Below are 22,970 nucleotides of genomic sequence, written 5' to 3' on the forward strand. Positions count from 1 at the left end.
AATGTCAGTATGTACGTAGAACATCAAAAAAACAACATAATGGGGTCGAATATTTATATTATGTTTGTCATCGTTCAAATAACCCAAGATCTTCAAGCACAGTAAATAAATTTATTATATAATAAATTTATTTATTCTTTAAAAAAATTATTTACATGCATAATTAGGGAAAGACATTTACAATTACAGCAAGACGTTTATGTGCCACAAATGTTCTCACGAAATCAGCTGACTTTACCTAAGATTCTGCAGCGCCATCTATCAGTTTGTTTATAAAACCTATTCAAAAAATGCCGCCAAAAATAAAATAATTTCCATAAATCATAATATCAATTTCCGAAATGTGTGGTTATTAATACAGTAGCGTAAATTGAGTTCAATTTCTGGTGGTGCAGAGACATATTCTAAACCTATAATTTCCAACATACCAATAATCCAACTTCCTAAATAAAATCTTTCCCAATAAAAAACTATATATTTCTTTAAATAATTTATTAATTATAATTATAATAATTATTAATTATTTATTAATTATTTTTTCTTTAATTTATTATTATAATATTAATAAAAAAAAGGTGGGCTAATGAGTGTCGCTCTCCTGTATGCCTGTATATTAGAAGTGGGTCACTGTAATGGATGGTTTTAAATTTGAATTCAATGATATAATATCATTGTATAAGAAAAACGATTCTGAGCGAAAACGGTCAGTCAGCCTATAATATTACCAAGTATATTTGATGATATTATTGTGAATAAAGTAATTTATATATAACTTATTTACGTGGAGCCTTGTTTTAAATTTTAAATCCTTAGCCATAAAAGTTAAACATTTTATACATTTTTAACTACAAAATAATTAATAAATTATAAATTTGATAAATGTTGTCAAAATTTGAACATAAAATGCTTATAAAAAAAAATTGTGTCAATGTATTTTTAATATTTTTCAACTGCTATTAGAACGATATATCAGGAGCCTTATATTAAATTTTCATGCTTTTTTACCCAACAAAAAAATTTCATTGATATTTATAGAAAAAAAATACTAAAAAATTGAAAATTGACAATGTCCGTAAACAGCTCAAAAAGAGTCAAATTATTTTCAAAATGTTATTGTGTATAGAAAATGCTAATAGAAACATTCAGTGAAATTTTCAAGTATCTACAGTCTTACGTTTTTTAATTACAACCAAATAAGAAAATCGTTACACGAGAAATCGAGTGAATATCAAATTTTGTAAAAATATGAATTTCAAACGCTCATAAAAATTTAATTTGACTTTCTTGTAGACATTTTTTTTTTTTTTGATAAAGGTAGACAAACTTATGGATAACCTTGTATTACATTTTCAAATCTTAGATTTAAAAAGAAAAATTTTTATGAATTCTCAACTCAAAATAATTTGCTAATTTTCGTAATTTTTCCGTATTTTGTCAAGATTTGAACTTTAAATGCTTATAAATAAGAACTGTGACTAAGGATTTTTAATATTTTTCAAATGTCATTGTAACAATATAGTAGGAGCCTTGTATTAAATTTTTAAGCTTTTTTACCCAACAAATAAAGTTTTATTGACATCCATAGAAAAAATTACTAATAAAATTGGAAACTGAAAATGTTCCTAAACAGTTAAAATTTCATGTAAATACAGACATTTGATTTAGAGTTACACTAAAAACCAAAAAGGATTTTTAATATCTGACTGAAATATAAACTGAAAATGTTAAAAAATAGTTCAAAACAAATCAAAATATTTTAATATTAATAAATTTTGTCATGTTTAGAAAATCCGATTGTAAACAACCAGTGAAAATGTCATAAATATACGTTCATTTGTATTAGAGGTACGCCCAAAACCGAAATCGGTTTCATCGAAAACCGATTTTGCGTAAAAATTCCAATTTTTCTTTTATTTTTATGTTGTTTTTCCCGGCGCTTATTAAAACTGTTGAGAATTTTAAAATTTGATTCAATACGACGTCTTGCTGTCATCTGGATCTGATATTTGACTTTTGTGAATTGAATGAACATTGATCCAGTGATAACACACTATTTTGGCAGTACAATGTTGATAATAATATACTTGTACCATAGAATAACGTCATATTCTGTGATACTGCCATAGTAAAATACAGAATTCTGTGGTTAGTGGTTACCATAGAATATAATAATCTAATTATCAATAGTGGTTGAACTATATTTTAGAATATAGATAGAGTAATAATTTAATAGATAATGTCTAAAATTAGTAAAATTATTATTTTGTACCTGTTTATATATCATATATTTCAATGATTTTCTGGTGGTGCAAAAATATACCTTTTTGCACCACCCAGTTTACGCCACTGGCTCAATATATTGGTAAAATCAAAACTTACCTAACATACTTACTTTTGAAGTTTTTACAGATATTAAAAGTTGCCTAATTTATGAAAAAATTTAATACAGTAAAACAGGTAGTTACAACTACCTTATCTATGTTCTATGCTCGTTGGGCAACCATTTTAATATATTTAATCGTGGCCCATATATTCAACTTTTGACCGTGTGGTCACATTTATGTGCGGATAAGCCGGATTTACCCGGTCAAAAGTTGAATATATTCAACTATGCGGTATCGTTTGGCAGGGCCGTCCCTACAATTTTCGGGGCCCGGGGCATAACTCTTATAGCGGGGCCCACAAAAAAAAATTGATGCATTCCACAGAAAGGCAATTTTTACACTCCCGTAACCTCTCAAATTTTAAAACCAAGGGCTCCCGCAGGGGGTTTCTGGAGGGGGACATGGCCCCCTGCCTATTTTATTTAATAATAATTGTCATAATACTACTTGTAAAAAAAAAAAAAATAGTATGTGCTGTGTTACCAGACTTTTTACATTGGTCCCACGCTCCTGTTTACATTTCTGCTGGTGCCCTTTTTCAGTGTAGGTATAAAGTATTTTTACCTATACAGTATTACCTTTACCAATACCTCACCTAACCATTTTGCACCAATTCATCATACACATTACACATGTATATATTATCTGTGATTAAATTACTGTATATTTTTATAATAGATTAATACAATTATTTACTATAGATAACGACAGAAATAAGAATAATAATTAAAAATTAATTTTTTCTTGATTTGAGATCAGCAAATGTGTCATTAACATCATCAAAGTCCAATCTGTCTATTATTTCATGTTCTTACATTTTATTGCTAAATTTGTAGTTTTCTCTTGACTTAATGTTGTTATTCTTAAGTAATTTTTTACCAACTTTAATTTTGAAAATGATCTTTCTGCTGTTGCTGTTGTAACTGGTAATGTGAGCATAATCCTTAATGCTATAGCAACATTTGGATAAATATCACCAACACCGTTGCAAAGGATTTTTTGTAAGACTCTTAAAGGTGATGTACCTTTATCAATAATTTCTGAAAGAAGGCAAAGTTCATGTGCGTGAGCGCGGGGCCGAAACGAGAAGTCCAAGGCGCGGGGCCCGGGGCGTGGGCCCCGCTCGCACCGGCTTAGGGACGGCCCTGTCGTTTGGCAACTGTGATTATTTTACACGACACGGTGAAATGTGAACCCGGCTTAAGGGCTTATACGGTTTATGAATTATGACACAGATATATTATAAAAGTTATAAAGTTACTTTATATATCTGTGGCTTATGATTATTCTACAGCTATCTACTTATTACTACGCAAATGTATATTATATATTTATATGTATACAACCTACCTACTTATTTTATTTGTTCAGTAGGTAGTTTTGATTCTGAGCAGAGCGATGATGTATTGATTTTAGAATGATGTGTCATGTGTGCAGTACACGTTTTATACATGATCACTGAAAATTAGTCGAAAATAAAGTTTAGATTTTCAGCATATTAGATTCCGAATGGAGCGATTAATGTATTAATGCATTGTTTTGTTTTCACAATGCTTTGTGTTTTTTTTCATTAATTTTTTTTTGTCTGTCATCAATATTTGGGGTAGGTAGTAAAATGTCTCCGAAATTTGGCATCTTTTCAAATAAGAAAGTGAAACTATAACGTCGGAAAAACATGAAGATAAAGTGAGAATTTTTATACCTACGCAAAACTAATTTTTGTGAAAAAAAGAATGAACGTAAATAGTCCAGGCCTTGAAACCGATTTTAGAAACCGGTATAAACTGTTTAAAAACTGAAACCAAAAACAAAATCAAAAACAAAATCGGAAGAAATTGAAAACCGTTATTAAATCCAAAACCAAAATCAAAAAAAATCAAAACCGGTATACAAAATTGAAATCGAAACCGAAATTTTTGCAATCGGTTTCAAGCTCTATAAAAGTGATAACCCAAAATGTATATTTTTCCCTTATTGCATTTATGCTTCCACTAATTTAGAGAATACTTTTATTTTACCATTTACACTCCATTTATTCCTAGTAAAACGTCAACCTTTATAATCAAATAAAACAAATTCTAATTTTAAATTTTAGCCTTTTTTATAACAATATAATAAAATACATTATATATATATTATATATAGAAATGTAAAAACTATAAAAGTATTCCGAATACTTAATATTTTTGATGAACATATGAAACGATACCAGTTATAATTTTGATATTGTATGATATTAATAGATATTATTGATTCCAAATTTCCAACTCATAAAATATAAATTTTGTATTTTTGTTTTAAATCAAATACAAAGGAATAACATGCAAATCAAACAATTAAATTTTCATACTATAAAAGTATTTCGAATAAAGTATTAAGAATAGTTTTAAAAGTATTCAAAATACATCACAAAATACTTTTGAAAGTAGTATTCTAAAAGTATTCGGAATACTATCCAAGACTGGAATATTTTCATATAAAATCATATTTTTGCATATTTCACTAATTAAAAATAAAATATATGTATCGAAATATTTCCAAGAATTAAAAAAATGTGTAATTATTTTCAACCATAGACGATAGACCTGATAATAGATAATCTATCTATCTATGATTTCAACTGCTGCGATAGGACATTACCACAGATTTATACTATAATAGTAGAATAATAGTATATATCTGTGGACATGACTCAAATAATTGGTAATATTTTGTTACCACGTTAATTATCACAACTTTTCCTCCGCAGTGTTAACGAGTTTTCATTTTGTATTCGAAGTCTATTAAAATTTAAAATTAACAAATACCCAACAGTTTTCTATTATTTTGTAACTGTTTAACAATGTTAAACTATTTTGTAACTGTTGTGTTTTTATTTACAAATTTTAATTTATTAAGATGCCGAAACAATGATATAAAAAAAAAAATCAGTTTGTTTAAACAGTGGATTTAACTTTTTAATATAGATGAAGAAGTTTTTACGAGCTGGGCAGTAGTGTGAAACCTTTTTTTCGTATTATCGAGGACCGGGGAGAGAACCGCGATTTGCATTACAGCTCCCCAGTAAATGGTAATAGTATAGTGTGAAGATATTTGAGATCAATAAGAACCTACAAACGAGAGGCTATTAATTATTTGGCTGTTTTAACTATAGAGTCAGATTTAACAAAGACGTTAAATTATGATATTGATACATTTGCCAATGATAAAGCTCGGGGTAAAATTTTTTAATTTAAACATACTTAAGGGAATTCTTTTTTAAGATGTTGTCACTTAACCTATTACATTAAAGTTTTTGGTATAATTAATAATAAATATACTTACTATAAGTATGTTATCAGTGCTTCAACAAATGTATTATTTTATGTATACCTAACCTAAACCTAATATACCTCCAGATTATGACTTATGAGTGTAGCGAATAGAATGCATTGGTTTCACTATCCTGTGTTTTTTTTACAAATACACCTATTGCTGAAGAAATTGAGGTTGGGAAGGGGGCGTTTTTTTCTTACCTAGGGTGCAAGTCGTACGTCGATATGTGGAATTCTCAACTTTATGAAGCTTATTTAAAGTCCCAATCTAATCGCATACGCCTAACTAAATCGATCAGACGTCGTTTTCGTTCCGGACAGGTGCCCCGCCTAAAATCGCCGGCCATAATACATTATAATATTATTAAAGTGGTCCTCGAGGAATGCAATTTTTGTACGCGTGCATCGCTGGCAGACTATAATCCACTGCCATTCCGTTTTTACGTAATGCTACGCTGGCTGATTAAAAAATACACAGTCCTTCGGATCATGTTCTACATAAATTATATGATTATCACCAACCAAAGTTAGTCGTTCAATTATAATATTATGACTACGTAGGTCAGGTATACTTGCTAAATTTTATCATATTTCGTTATTTCGCAGAAACAATTACGAGCAGCGCCGCTAAAATGTCTCATATTTCGTGCTACATTAAATTACACTTATTAACACACAAGTTTTATAAAGATATTATGATATTTTGATTTTAAAATACCAGTAAAGGTATATTTAGACCGGATAACAATTTAGGAGTGTATCGAACAATCCACGAACAACAGCAAAAGTGCACAACTTTGTGTAAAAGGAAGCAAAAGAAAATATATTAACAATATACAAACATAGGGTTATTATGAAATAAAAATAAAAATTTTATAATAAGCATTTTATAATATTAAAATTACATGTTATCTTCAAAACTAAATCTAGGTTGTTAAAAAGAGTTATTTATCAAAACCTTGATTCGCCAATATCAAGAGTGTAAGGGATATATATATATATATATATAGGGTAGAAAAGAGAGAGATAGAGACAGAAAAAGAGAGTGAGAGAGAGAGAGAGAAATATGGCGAATAATCAGAGGAAACATACATAACATTATATATTATAACATGATCAGCAAGGTTATAGGGTTCTGCGAGGAAGAATTGATCACTTCCCCGTCGCACAAATTAATACTGTTAACATAAATATTAAATAATAACTATACACATAGACCGATCGACTTAAACCAATACTAAATAAATTACTAATATCGTACCACTGAAGCCATACACATCGTAATCATAATAACAACAATTATTCACCCTACGTTAAATTTCCGTTCGATTTCGCCGGGAGAAGTTGTCGTCGGTAAATCACGTGTAATCATGCACAAAAACTGCGATAATAAGTAGCACCCATAGGAATCGACAATTATAAAACGCGCGTAAACCTACACTACAAAATATAGTTATATATGAATACATGGATATTGTATATAGCATAATAGCATATATTATATAATGGGATATGTCAGTTGTAAATTGTAATAATAATAATATATTATACTATTATATTATTTATTATCATAACGAAATCAATAATATTATTAGGTAGGTACCTATATAATATTTTATATTAGATTATGTAACAATAATAAATAAATATTTTTGTTTTGATCATGGAATCTCATTCCAAGGTTATATAATGTTTGGTGTGTATAGGAATACTATGTTTCGACAAAATAATATAATCATTATATTATGACATTGACGGCTACCGAACGTTGTTACAATTGTATTTAGATGACTCTCATCAACTTGTTCGAGGTATTTTTGTTTCGCTTTGCGTGATCGTCTCTGCTCAGATCCGCTAGTACCCTGTCACACCATGATTTCGTTGGCGTCACGGGCATATTGGTACAGTCCTGAAACGTGTGACATGAAAATATTAGGTACGTATCATAATAATGTGTGGATTACTTAATGACAATTCTGATGAGTAGATATTTTAGTCGACAATGTTGTAAAGTTTGTACTTTGTAATTTGCATAGGGAGTATTCGTTCTAATTGATAACTATATATTATATTATTAGATTAATTATGAAGTACAAGAAACAAATGTTTGGTTTATCCTTTATCATTTATATTCATTAACAGTAAACAAAACTTGATACCTATCAGACCCAATGCAAATCAGATGGACGATGGTTACTTTCACCATGATCTATAACTCTATAAGTGTTCACAATTTAAATTTAGGAACAAATGTTAATAGTTGTACTAAAACAACTTTAGACTAAGACTAGTTTAGACTTCACTAGTGTACTGTAATACATATTATTAGGTTGTGCCTAATATAATATACTATATAATATACAACTCATAAATATATATAATAACATATATTAATATTACATTGAATGGTAAATAAAAAATGGTAATACTGCAGTATACTACGTTATAGTAGTAATATTATATATCTATCGGTTTTTAAAAGTATTTTATGGAGGGTAGTTATTTAGGTACAGTACCTATTGGGATAAATTTCAAATGAGTGTATCGAAAATCTAAGACACGATTGATAAGTGCCTATACACTAAAGGGATTGGACCGCAACGGAAGCGTAGGTGTGCCAGCCAAATTATAGAAAATGTTTTTCAATATTTGTTATAACGGATATAATTTCTGTTATTACAAATAACTTATTTGTTTTAACGGATATATTTTCTGTTATTAAAAACAATTTATGTGTTATAAGTTATAACAGATACATATATATTAAAAACAAATACGTCATTTTGTAATAACAGAAAATATATCTGTTAAAACAAACAAGTATATAGGTATAACTATATCCGTTATACAGATAAATTATTTGTAATAACAGAAATTATATCCGTTATAACTAGAGCAAGGACTTTCTTTCATTCGCATATTTTTTCTGGTAAACATTATCGTATGCAGAGTAAGTACACAATACGTTTCACAACGTTTGTGACTAAAAGCTCAAAATTTTTAGTGCATATTTGTGCATATTTTGACATTTTAGAGTTTAAAGGACATATTTTTGCTTATAAGAGCATATTTTGAAGGTTTTACAAAAATCGAGTAGGTATTTCGGTGAATATTTTTTACGAATCAAAGACAAACATTATCATATTTAACTATTTCTATATAATTTCTCATAAAGACGACAGAGACTCATTTTATCTTAATTGTGAATGGGTAGATTAGATTACAATAAAGTTATATTAAATTATTTATTACGTTTATTTTTGTATTTTTGTATAACAAATAACAAATTATACGTAGCAAAATAATTATTTAGTACTATAGAACATCGCCGCGTGTGTATTACGTTTTATCGTGTAAATAAAAGTTACTCAACTTATAAAGATAATATAAAATAATTAAAATGAAATATTTAAAGAAAAAATATAATTTTTTGATGCATAAACGCATTTTTTTAAATGTATATTTGATGATTTTTTAGCGCATGAAAGCCCTTGCTCTAGCTTATAACAAATAAATAATTTGTAATAACAAAAATTATTACTAAATATTGAAAATCGTTTTCTATAATTTAGGTTGCATTCCTACGCTTCCGTAGGACCACCGAGCCAGACTGTGATCCTAAACTGAGGTGAGTGGTGTATAGAAAGTTTTAAGCCAGTCACCGAGGTAGGGCTGTAGTAGCTGTAGTCTGGAATGGATTTTTTTGGACCAGGACTAACTACCTCGACGTATTTAGTAGGTATGTGGACCGTGGGCTCAACACACCCGTTCAGCGATCTAATACCTATGTAGTATAGTGTAGACAACTCAATGGTTGCTATATCGTATGATCCGTGTGTTGCATGTCAACGCATATAGCATTTGGTAGGTATGTGAGTAATTGGAAGTTGAGTGATTAATAATTATTTATTATACAATGAATCATTATATATTAGTGTAAAATAGTTTTTAAAAAAATTAGCACTTTAATGAGTATTGTACCTATACAATAAATAATTGTTAATCACCCAATATAACATAAATCAAAAGAAAACTAAAAAAAGTTGAAAATTTAAAATACCTACCTATAAATAACACAAATATAACCGAAATATTTTGAAAATTATTTCGTGTATAGTAATTTAATGTATGAATATTCGGTGAACATTTCGAGTCTCTTCAGTTTGATTCTCATTTTTTAGTTTCAAAAAATCGATCTAGTTTAAAACTGGTTTTGAGTAGAAATTCTAGTTTTTCCCGATTATTTTTAGACGTAGTAATTGGGCAATTTGGAGTTTAAAACCTTGAAATAGGTACCAACTACAGATCAAATTTGCTACAAAGAACTACCTCCGAAATAGAAGTTCGAATATTTTTTCTTCTAATTTTAAAAATTCTTTTTTTTAAATTTAGAAATTATAGATATTGGAATTATCGTGATAACAGATTTTGTAGGAAATTGTATAAACTTTAATTTAATACCGAAACATAATGTTTTTTCGTACCTATGAAAGCACAAAAACAATGGTCTAATTAGCCCATTAACAAAAGCCATTAACAAAAAGCCCATTAGCAAAAAGCCCATTAACAAAATCCCATTAACAATTGTCAAAACTCAAAAGTTAATATATTTGATTTTTGTAGATTATGAAAAATATAAATATACAAGTATATCTATAACTTCACCAAGCATTCTCACTCCCATTTTTCCTTTAATAATTTATTTATTAAAATTCTGATTTTTGGAATTTTTCCTTATACTTAAGAATCATATTTTAAATTATTTATATTTTTATATCGTTATGGTTAGGAGTCGGTATTTTTGTTTTTAAAAGAGAATCACTGACTTTTTATGTAAATTGTTATTTAAATTACTTTTTTAAAAATGTTGTTGTATCTAAATCCTAATTCGAATAAGTCATTATTGAGTTAATTAAGTTTGAATACTAAGGATAATAGGTCCACATTTTAATAACTCGGAAACTGACGTAAACTACTTGTTCACATTTTGATTTAGATTTATCAAAAAACTCATCAAAATTTGAATGAATTTATTATTAAATCAAAAACGGGAGGAGCATGTTTGGTAATCACCCTGTATATAATTATTATTGTACCAACATTTCCCGAGTCCATACATTTATTTATTTATTTATTATAGTTGTAAACGGGTGTGAACCCTTAAATAAAAGATAGAGACATCATAAATAGATACAAGTTAAATCTGACTAATCAAAATATACACAATAAAAATCAATTTTCAAAAATAACAAAAAATAAAATATTTAAATTTAGAATAAATTACAATAAGTATATATAACATTAAATGAATAAATTACGCAATAAAATTTGTTAATGCATAATAAACATTCGATTTAATTATACATAGTGGTTTCACGAGAACATTTCTACAGTTTTTCAAGAACTCAGGTAGCACCCCATCAAGACCCGATCCAGAATGAACATCTAATGAGCTTAAGTGCTCATATATCTCGTATTCACTAATCGACCATTCCGTGCAAATTAAGACTATTTATTTGATAATAAAGTGGGGATAGTAGTATTTAAATTAACCGGTTCATCATACACAGTAGAAAAATAGAAAAATAATTTGCAAAAAACTGAAGTTTTTCTTGGTCATTTGAGGATAAAACTTGATTGTATGAAACAATATCAGGAATATTAGTAATATTTTTTTTTAGAGAATTTACGTATTACTAAAAAAACTTTATACTAATTTCAATATTATCTTCAATGTTAGCCATAAATTGCGAATAAGTTGAGGATATTAATTGTTTACATTGCTTACGGGGATTTGAAAAAATTAAGTAATCAGAATGAAGACAACTAATCTTGTACTTTTTATAAGCACATTTTTTGATAACTATTAAATTTTTAAGATTTTTATCAGCCCTTAAGGGAGAATATTTTTAATTAATAGTAATTTTAGGTATACAAATTGTGAAAGAGTGATTTATTATTTTATAAAATTTCTTTACTGAGTATTTGAGGTGAATTTTTTTCTAAGTTTAGCTCAAAGTGAATTTTAGAGAGAAAATTGGAAATAACATTATAATTGCATTTGTTAAAACTATAGATTGATAGGTTTTTGGAATGATTGATAAAATTAATTCAATATACTAGACAGGTATAGATATTAAGATAAACTATATTATATAGGTTTATTGTTACAGAAGCTGTAAAATGATCTGTATAATCTTGTCTGTTGTGGTCCAGCACTGGTTTTATTATAAATTATAATACAATTAATATAGCTATAGTACATACTACGTTGGGGGAGATTAAATCATATAATGATACATCAAATAGATGTATACCGAAACCAAATGGTTATTAGTTTAATCATTCAACGTTATGTTACTCTAACTAATCTAATATAACCAAACTAACCTATAGAGAGCGCAAACAGTACAAAAAATAAAAACTTTTTGACGTTTATAAGTATATTGATTAATAATTGTTACATGATTTACTTACGATTAAATATTTCCTAGGAGTGACGTTGTCTTGAACAAAAGATGTTTGCGTTGATTTTTTCATCAATGACGATGTAATTTTATCGTCTGAAGATAATAAATATATAGCGAAGTCAAAACATTTAACCAAATCTGTTTGTGTTTTGATTAAGTCTGGAAGAATGAAGTAAATTAAAATAAAATATTATATTATGTATGAAAATGAACGAACAAATGTTTACCTTCATAAAAATCGATGTGACATTTCTTAGTTATATAATTATCACGATGTTCCATATTTTCCACCAAGTATTGGGCATTTTCTTTATTCGCTTCGTCGTAAAATACTATTACATTATGTATAGTCTTCTCCGCTGTAAACATCGTTAATAAAAAACACACACGTAAACATTAAACAACATGTAAATAATTATAGAAATAAAAAAAGTAGTGAAACATATTATATTGTCGTAATATATTGTTCTAATAAATATTGTTTTAAAAAAACCTTACATAGCGCATATTTATCACTTTCTAATTTTTTATTCATCTTTTGATACGTCAAGTAGAACCACCGGCGTTTCCAAATGATCAAAATTAACGCAATCATGACAAAAATGATAAATTTAAGGTCTCTTTGCACTTTTTTAACGGATTGTTCGTAGTTTAACACTAAAAAATAAACAACAAAACATTTATAATTGACAATCAATCCAACTATAATATATAAAATGATGTAATGTTTAAATATTTAAAATTTAAAATTAACCATCATCAGTTTGACGTATTGTGGTTGGAAAAAAATATTGCTTATGTCACATAAACAACAAATACATAATATAATATGTTACCATTTCCCCATATGTTATGTAATAGTCACAGGATACAATATTTGTATATAATATATATATACTTATTACTTATAAGATAAATTATAATACTTATTTTATTTTTTTTTTAAATTCCGAGCGGAGCGATGAATGTATTGATTTTACAATGATGTGTGTTTTTTTTAATTTTTTATTTGTGTCTGTGAAGTGTATACACGATAAGTAGTCGAAATAATGCTTCGATTTTCAACTTTAGTATCTTGTTCGATGGGAAAGTGAATCTAGTTGGTTTATTGGTCAAAATTTAAAATTCCCAGTCATTTTCAAAAAGATCGGGAAAAACAAAAAAAATATGAAGGAAAAACTGGAATTTTTACGCAAAATCGGTTTTCGACAAAATCGATTTTGGTTTTTGGTGTAACTCTTAAACAAATTACCGTAGATATTTGAATTTTCACTGAAAGCTTATATTAGAATTTGCTATACTGACAAACTGTCTCCGCTCAAAATCATTTTTCGTATACAATAATGATACTATTATATCGTTGAATTCAAATTTAACATCACATCTATTACAACCACCCGCTTGTAAATTACTGTACTGCAGAGAGCGACTTCCACTTACCCGATTTTTTCTTTTTTTCATATTTATTAAAAATTAAACAACGGTCCACTGACCGTTTGTACTATACCTATATTAAATTTAGAATATGCTCATGTAATATTATATTAGGTACATACAATTTGGTAGTACTAACTATTAGCTGTAGACAGTCAAATACAAACAATAATACAACTCACCGGGTTTTGTGATGTTAGTAAACTGTTGCACAATTTGGTCATCAGTATTGCTGATGGAGCACATATACTTTCCATAGTCAGTCTCTTGAATTGTGTTTATGAATAGGAATGCTCCCAATATTTGGTCATTTTCCCTATAAGAAAAAAAAATATACAAACATTAAAACCACGCATAGTTTCTGCGAATATTAAGTTTGCTGATTTTGTTTTTAAGTATGATATTTAATATTATATGATACCTAATAACTTCTTCTATTCTATATTTTTCGTTTGAAACAATTGTCTGCTTTTCACCAATTTTCGTCCACGTTATCGTGTTGACGGCATCCGGAAGACCGACTTTACCTGCATCAATCGTATTTCAGAATTTATTAAATTATTTTTGTCACGATAATTTATAAACAGAAGATAATAAACTAGTATGTTGCATACTAGGTGAACAATCGTTGATATATTTACCTACGAAACCCTCGCAGTACAGTCTGACAAATTCTCCTGGTAGTGCATAGTGTATATTAGCCATTTCATATGTTGGCAGAGGGTCTTCCCAATAAGACTTAACATCTATAAAATATAATAATTCATATTATTGTGTTTACATATTATAAGAACACAAATTAAATATATATAAGAATTGTTCCATTGAAAGATTTTAATGAGAAAGTTCGAGACATTCCGATATGTTGTAAATAACAATAAATAATAATCTATTATAGACTAGATACAACAAACAAAGAAGAAAATGTTGTAAAATGTGGATTACTTTATTACTTAAGGCATTCTTTGTTTTTGGAATGGAAGAATAAAATATTGTTGAAAATTGCAATATTTAAATTTTACTTTTAAATTGTAAGAATAAAAATCCCCATACACTATGAATTTGTGAATAATATTGTAGTTAATTACATTTTTTAATTCATTAAAACATTTATAAAATTGTATCTTGATTTCTGTTTGAAATTTATTTAAATCTTAAAGTAAGTATTTTTATTTTATAAATTTTACCGACACCCTTTAATTCTGAGCGGAGAGATAAATGTATCGATTTTACAATGATGTAAGTATTTAGTTTAAAAAAAAGCTCTAATTATAAACTTCAATGGAGTCTTACGTCAGCAAATTGGATCTAGTTTGTACTTTTGGGAGGTCAAAATTTAAAATTCTCAGCACTTTTTAAAACAATTAAGAAAAAAATAAAAAGAATACGAAAATATGTTAAAATTTTAATATTGTTATTAAAATAGAGTTGTTTGGTAACGATAGAATACCAAAAAATTAGATTGTCTTCAATTTTTTCAATTTTTTTCTGTAAATGTCGATAAACATTTGTAGTTCGGTCAAAAAACTAAAACATTTAATACGAGTTTCCTTTTATGTTGTTAAATTGGAATAATAACAACATTTGCGTAAATCATAATATAGCGTAGTCAAAATAATTTTATGAGCATTTAACGAAAGAATTCGTCAAAGAAAATTGAGTTTGCAAAAACTGGTTTTGCGTATAAATTTCAGTTTTTCCCAATATTATTAATTATTATGGAACGTACTGGGAAAAAAATATATAACTTAATGTAGTAAATAATAAATATATACTAATATGCTATTATAATAATTGTTTAAAAGTTGCACCAAAAACCAAAATCGATTTTCTTGAATACAGATTTTGCGTAAAAATTCCTGTTTTTCCTTAATTTTTCTTTTGTTTTTCACGTCGTTTTTGAAAACTACTGGGAAGTTTTTACTTTTGACCCCCAAAGTACCAACTAGATTCACTTTCCCATCAGAAAAGATACTATTGAAGAAAATCTAAGCATTTTCACTATCCTAAAAGGTGATGACAGACACAAAAATATAATAAAAAATAAAAAAAAACACACATCATTGTAAAATCAATACATTTATCGTTCCACTCAGAATCTAAAACATTTTGGGAATTCAGGAAATATACTTAGTAACACAGACCGACAGTTTGTTTTCACTCAGACTCGTGATTTTTCGTATGGAGTGATTTATCATTGAAGTTAAAAAAAAGTTAAAAAGTTAAAAAATAAAAAATAAAAAAAACACATACATAAATAGATTATAGTCACTTTACTCAATAACTGAGACTGTAGAATTTCTGTACTTACTATCTTCCACTCTATTTTAATTTAAACTTAATAAATTATGGACAGTATTTTCATACAATATATTGATTTAATTTTAGATTTCAAAGAACATTTTTAAAAATATATTTTTTTTATTATTAGATTTGCTGTGTATAAGTACTCGCTCAAGCGTTTCATGTTTTTACACGCATACTTTTACATATTATACACAATATCCATAAGTATAGGTATTATTGTTAGGTAGTGTTGCCGAATTCGGTTTCTATTAAGAATCTACAAAAAATGTATCGTATATTTTTAATGAATAATTCAATTTAACACATTTTATAGTGTTATAATTTGATTGTTTTAAAGGCCTATGATGATACCTTTTGAGCATATTTTCATAATTTTTTTAGATTTTAAGATCACATCTTAACCCTAATTTGTATGAATTATGTTTACAATAAATGTTTTTAATTTTTGGTGTAACATATTATAAGTATAGATAGGTAGTATATTTATTTATTTATGTGATGTGTTTTAAAATCAATACTGTTTTAGATTTTAGAATCATTATAGTTTTAATTAAAATCGTTTATACTCTTGACTCTTGAGTAATGAAAAACGGGAACTTTTGATGATTGTTGATATAGCCAATTTATATTCCAAGAATATATTATTATATAATTCCAAAAACGAAATGCTTTAATATTGCCTTTGGGTTGGTGAGTACGGTTTTATCAAATTATCTGTTGGGCCAGAGATTCTTAGTACTCTGACGTTTTCTTATTTATAATAATATCTTGTTCCGAAAAACTTTCTTCCACTTACCATCAGATCAATGAACACGTTTGCTTGAAGTTAAAAAGGGAATACAGAAAATGATGAAAAACTGAGTATATAGATAATTTTTGCTGGAATTGTTTGTTTACAAGATATTTTCTTATCGTCGCTTTCAGAGTAGATAATAAAATATATTATAGAGAATAATTCCAAGAAAATTATATTTTATGGTTCGATATTTTGGTTTTAGAGTTATTCATCAATAATTATTATTCATGTTATTAATATATTATATGTATTCATTTATTACAAAATTATTTTATATTATTCAAAATTAAGTTTTGATAAAGTACATTTTATATATAACCTATAATTTTATAGGACAGCGTACTTTATAAATTATAATAGTATACTACTTACAATTTAAACAACGTAACTAAATAAAATCCTATATGAGAATGTTACAAATTCACAATAGTAATAAAATGGATTAAATATACAAATTTTAACAAACATTTTAAGAGGGTGCTGCCCATGCATTTGTTGTCTCCGTCTTATACACGTACGACATAGACAATTTTCATTCACTAGTTTCCATAGTATCAGTATGTGCTGTTAGTTTTGATGTTACAGTGATTTGACCTATTATCAATTTTTATATAATAACATTATATGTGCTTAAACGTTGGCTTTTATTCGATATTTTAATTTTCAAGCGAGATATGAGCATTTCTAATTTTTGATATTTCACATACTATATTGAAAATGAAAATTTCGAAAATCGAAAATCAACGATTAAGCACAGATAATGTTCTTACCAAAAATTTTTATAATAGGTCAATTTACTCTAGTATCAAAACCAACATCACACTATTGAAACTAGTGAACGACAATTTGCTATGTAAATTTGCTATGTGTGTAAGACGGAGACAACAAATGTATAGGTAGCGTCCTTTTAAGAATTATTTAGTTTAGGTATATAAGCTTGAAATAAAAACTTTAAAATTAAGTTTGAAATGCTGCGACAGCCAACGTCCAAATTAAAGGGCTTATTTATGTAAATATTTCGAGTTTAAATTATTATGTCTATTGAGTATATTTATATAATTTTGAAAGTTATAAAGTTTATTCTGAGGCTGAAGTATAATAGGTAGGTCCAGAGGTACTTAGGTAGAAATGTACATGGACATGGTGAAACACCCTATATGTAAATAGTATGGGTATATATTCCATTATACCAATGTTGCTAGTATAATCACTAATCAGTATATTACATTATATTATTATGTAGTACCTATACTTATTTACATATTATTATGTTTTCATTGTTAAATATTCATTGTATAATTAGGTAAGAGAACATAGGAAAACATTCAAATGTGTATACATTGTTAAGTAAAAAGATATAAAATATTAATAATAATATAATGTAGTTGTAGTATTTTCTTATGTGCTATATTGTACTATGAAACACAAACTAAAAACATGGTAGCCAGTTAAAATTTGTTCAAATCATCAAAAAACCTTGTTAATAGATATTTTTATATATTTATATTTTAGTTATTTTTAATAGATACATTTCAATTAAAATATTTTCATTTTTCGTTGTAAATGAATTAACCACTTATTTTTTCAATAAAATACATTTTATATTAATCCACAATCCTCATTATGAATTATGAACTTAACCATAAGAAGCTTTTTATTGAGTTTAAAACTAAATAGTTTATTTCATGTCTCTATAGTGTCCCCGGGGAATCCATCAATTTATTTAATGTTGTTTCTGCGATTATCTTTCTGATATACATTCAAGTCAGTTCAATTTGTTCACGTATATTATTATGTCACTCAATGTTCAGTGGATAAAAATGTAAAAACGTTTTATTGCATTATCATTTATCACTTCGCTGTATAATTTCAATTTTTATGTCAAAATCGTTATTACTTAAGTAATTTAAAATATTTTAATTGTTTCATGCCAGGTCACATGAAAATTGATTAATTTAACAGTTCACTAAGATTTAATGAACCAATCAGGAGGCCCCCAAATCTTGTTTAAGGAACCATTATTATTAGCTCACTATTGATTTGGTCGATTGTAAATTGCGCCCACAGTGAAGAGGTAATTAAAGTACTATAGTAAATTGCGCCCATCATTTACGATAATTTACGTTTTTATATTTATTCATTAAATGTTTAGTGATTGTTCATGGAACCCGGCATAAGAGTAACATTTCTGTAACTTTGCGAGGAACAATTGACTTAAATATTTTATTTTTTTTTATTTTAAATAGTATATTTACAATTTATACAACAGACAAGGTATTATAAGTAAGTGTGGTGACATAAACTAACATTAGACATAAAATAATATTAATAAGAATAGGAAGGCTCCCAGCAGTGCCACCTGACCAGAAATGGGAAAAAAAATATTTTATAATTTTCAATTTTAATGAAATGTTTGTATATTACTTATAGGCCATTATGTATATAATAATATAATATATATGTTACGATAAAGTATATGGTTCAGACCATTTGACATTTAACATTTTAGCATGTATTTAGAGTGTTTGTATAATTATTTTAAGAATAAACTACTCAAAATAAAGCTGATATCTTGTATTCAAAAATAAGTACAAGCAACAAAATTTATAGCAATATTGCAAATGTACTAAGTACGTCATGCTTACATTACGTTATGAATTGTAAACACTTAAAGATTATTAATTATTTTCTAGGGCAAATAAATAAAAGTACCTATGAAAAGGTCCCTTAGAACCTTAAGTTGATATTTGATCAAGACCATAGACGTACTCCCTCTATAAATATTTAGTGGCTCAATTGTGGTAGGTACCTACCTATACTACCTACTATAGCTACTACATTACTACAGGTATGTAAATGCAAATCACATATTAATTATTAGTCATAAGTCATTACCGTCATGTACACTATTATTGCTCTTATATTAATAAAATAATCATAGGCGAGACTATAGACTTCATTCGCAGCGGCAGCCTATAGTTACCTAATAACCGGCACTAGAGCGATTGTCGAACTATTGGTACGGTCCACAAAATGTAGAATAAAATAAATTAAAAACGCGGAATACCTACTGGTACTCTTCAAAATTTAATTTTTAGGAGTCCTAAAATATTTACAATGTCCATATAGTTTTAAATATTCTGTCAACTAGTTCATTCTTAATTCTTTAATTCTCATTCGTCAATATATATACATATATATTTATACACATATATATATGTTTAAAATAAATAATCATAATTTAGTAATCAAAATTAACACATAATATAAATACATAAAATTAGATAAAATAAAATATATACAGTAAAACTTCGGTAAGACGGACAATTTGTTTAGTCCCGTTCAAGTAACATAATGAATTTGAACCCCGTCAAGTCAGAAACTCCGTTAAGACGGAAAAATTAGACGGCCCCAAGCGATTCTGTCTTAACAAAGTTTTACTGTTTATAATTTATGAACAATTATAATTATTATTATCGCGCACCGTCGCCGGTTTGAATCTCGGTCACGGGCGGCACTTCTCTTCGGGCAGTCACGGTGTCTGGAGAGAGGCCGCCATCCTCCACTAGGGCATAACAAATACCTACGGGCTACGGGTGCCCACTTGAAAATTCTGCCAAACTAAAAACACACGTGTTTAAAACCTACAGTACCCACCCACAGTTAAAAAACTACCCAATGGGAAATGGCTAAAGTTTCCACGGGTTAATTAATGAAAAAAAAAATTATTATTATTTTATACATTATTAAAAAACTGGCCTATTGTAATTTCTTTACTTAAGTAACTCTCACACCCATTGTATAAATTGTGGTGCAATGTATTTTTATTATTTTTAACTTTTAGCCTTTCAAATATCGTAACCTATGTTTGATCTATCAATTTCGTAATTACATCTTACTTACATATGTGAGTATTTTATTTTATACTTTGGGAAACCTTGATTGTTGAGGATCGTACCAGTTTTCCGTTTACCCACTAGAGCATTACCTTATCAATTTACCGAAAAAAGCCCTCCCCAATAAAATATTTATATCATTTTACAAAAAAGTCTGAAATATTTATTTACATTTAATAATGTACAGTTATTGTAGTAATCTTCAGAATTATTATTCATCTACAGCCCTGGATTACACATTTACACTATATAAAATTCAAAAATAATACAACAATAATATCCAATAATAAATGCGTAGGTACCATACCGTCGCGCGTCGTCCTGTCTTAAGTCTTAATAGTAGGGTTTTCTGAAGTCGGGAAGTTAATTTGACAATACATGTTATTAATAAAAACAGTGGCGCAACTAGAAAAAAATTTCGGGGGGATTACAATGTTACCTAAGCTAAAATCCTGCATGGTTAATAATATTACATACCTAAATAATGTTAATATATACACTACTGTATACATTTCTCAATTATTATTGTCATAAATATAAATATATAATATTGTTATATATCACAAGAAATTATTATTATTCATAACATTACTCCTATTTTTTGTCGACTTGTTGTTCTTGGAACACTAACAGTTATACCAAAACTAGAACAGACATCTTTAATTTATAACCCCTTAACCCCTCTAGTTGCACCACAGAATACAAAGATGATACCTAATTTTGTCAAACATATCTTTGTAAGTAAATAGTAATTATAACAATATGTCTATAACGATATAAAGAATTTTTTTTTTTTAAATACAAGTTGTTTGGGCTTAGCTAAACCCGCAAACATTTACCCTATTCAAGCCTTCCAATCAATTACTCATCACCGGTGCTCCAAGGTACATAACAAATGCAGCCCTCCATAATGACCTAAAAATACAAACAGTAAACGAGCTTGCAAAAAGCCACTACAAAAGGTCCATTCAAAATTAACAAACCACAAAAACCCCTTTATTCAAAATATGTCCTCTCTTACATTACCACAAATTCACCATTGATTAAAAAGAAACTGGTCTAGAAATCTTCTAAAATAGGGGAAAAAAATGTTCTGAAGTTCTGTTAATGAACTCCTCTTCACGTTATTCATGTTTGTATATTTTTCTATGTTATCCTTATTACTTATTGTTTTTTATTGTAAACAGATTGAATATATTTAAATAATAAAAAAAAAAAATACAAGTTGTAGGTTACCCATCTGACTTAAAACTCGGTGGACCGGCGTCTTTAAAAATTGCAGGGGCAGCCTAGGCTGGCACCGTAAACACGGCTATGAAAATAATAAATTATAAACTATTATAATTTTTATATGATTAAAAACACAATTTTTTCAGTATTTTAATTTTTATGTTATAATTGTATTGAATAATGCAGGTACCCTGATTGAGTTATTATCCTTCTGATTTATAAGATCATAAACAAAGTTATCGTTCCAAATGTTGACAAATTGAATTGTCTACAGTTACCTACCAAGGCTAAGATCTAAATCATAAATGCTATATAGTTTTACATTTGGCAAAGTCATTATTTATTAATATCATACACGCAAAGAAAACATGATAATTTAAATAATATTGGAATGTTTCAAATTGTTATGATTAATATTTTATGAATTATAACAAAATAATAAAAATTGTAAGAGGAGAAATGATTATTGTAAGTGTGAATATTCAATGTTGTCAAGTGTCGAAATTTGAACTTCAATCATTCGTAAAAATGTACGTGGCTTTATGTTAAGCTTTTATTAAAATTACCAGTAATAATAAACTTATGAAAAATCTTGTACTAAATTGTCAAGCCTGTTATGTATTAAGATTAAAAATGCTATACATTAAATACAAAATAATTTACAATTTTCGATTTTGAATTCAAGCTTTTTTACTCACAAACAACAATGTTATGATACAAAAAATAAATCGAAAACAAAATAAAAAATGTTCAAATGATTATATAGGTAAATAACATAAAAAGATCCAATAAAAAAAATTTATGAACAAAATGGGAATTTTTACGTATAACCAGTTTTTGGCTATATCTATTTAAAAAATCGATGTTTTGTTTTTGGTTTTACTCAACAAAAAAAAATAATAATAACCGATACATGAAATATTCACTGTATGGTTATATTATCATTTTCTGTAAGTTCACGATTATATTTTAAAATTATTTGGTCTATTTTTGAGCTATTTATAGTTATAAAAAATATTATTAGTTTTTTTATATTATGAATAAAAAAAATCGCCTATTGTTTTTCGTAAACAATCATATTATTTCACGACACCTACTGCGTACAGCAGAGCGATACCCACTTCCCCGCTTATTTTGTA

The 22,970-nt window shown here is 27.4% G+C and overlaps 1 protein-coding gene across 1 annotated transcript in view; it reads right to left on the reverse strand.

Annotated features, from left to right (window-relative positions):
- Positions 1-6,487: 6,487 nt before the first annotated feature.
- The window catches only part of LOC132939262 (uncharacterized), a 39,380-nt gene continuing 22,897 nt past the window's right edge, over positions 6,488-22,970 (reverse strand). The window contains exons 3-9 of the mRNA XM_061006342.1: positions 14,244-14,348; positions 14,024-14,129; positions 13,785-13,918; positions 12,667-12,825; positions 12,396-12,527; positions 12,176-12,327; positions 6,488-7,607 (exon numbers count right to left, since the gene is read on the reverse strand). Of these exons, the coding sequence (XP_060862325.1) occupies positions 7,482-7,607; positions 12,176-12,327; positions 12,396-12,527; positions 12,667-12,825; positions 13,785-13,918; positions 14,024-14,129; positions 14,244-14,348 (914 nt within the window). The 3' untranslated portion in view covers positions 6,488-7,481. The remainder of the gene's footprint in view (positions 7,608-12,175; positions 12,328-12,395; positions 12,528-12,666; positions 12,826-13,784; positions 13,919-14,023; positions 14,130-14,243; positions 14,349-22,970) is intronic.

This window comes from Metopolophium dirhodum, chromosome 2 (assembly GCF_019925205.1).
Source record: "Metopolophium dirhodum isolate CAU chromosome 2, ASM1992520v1, whole genome shotgun sequence".
Lineage (NCBI taxonomy): Eukaryota > Metazoa > Arthropoda > Insecta > Hemiptera > Aphididae > Metopolophium > Metopolophium dirhodum.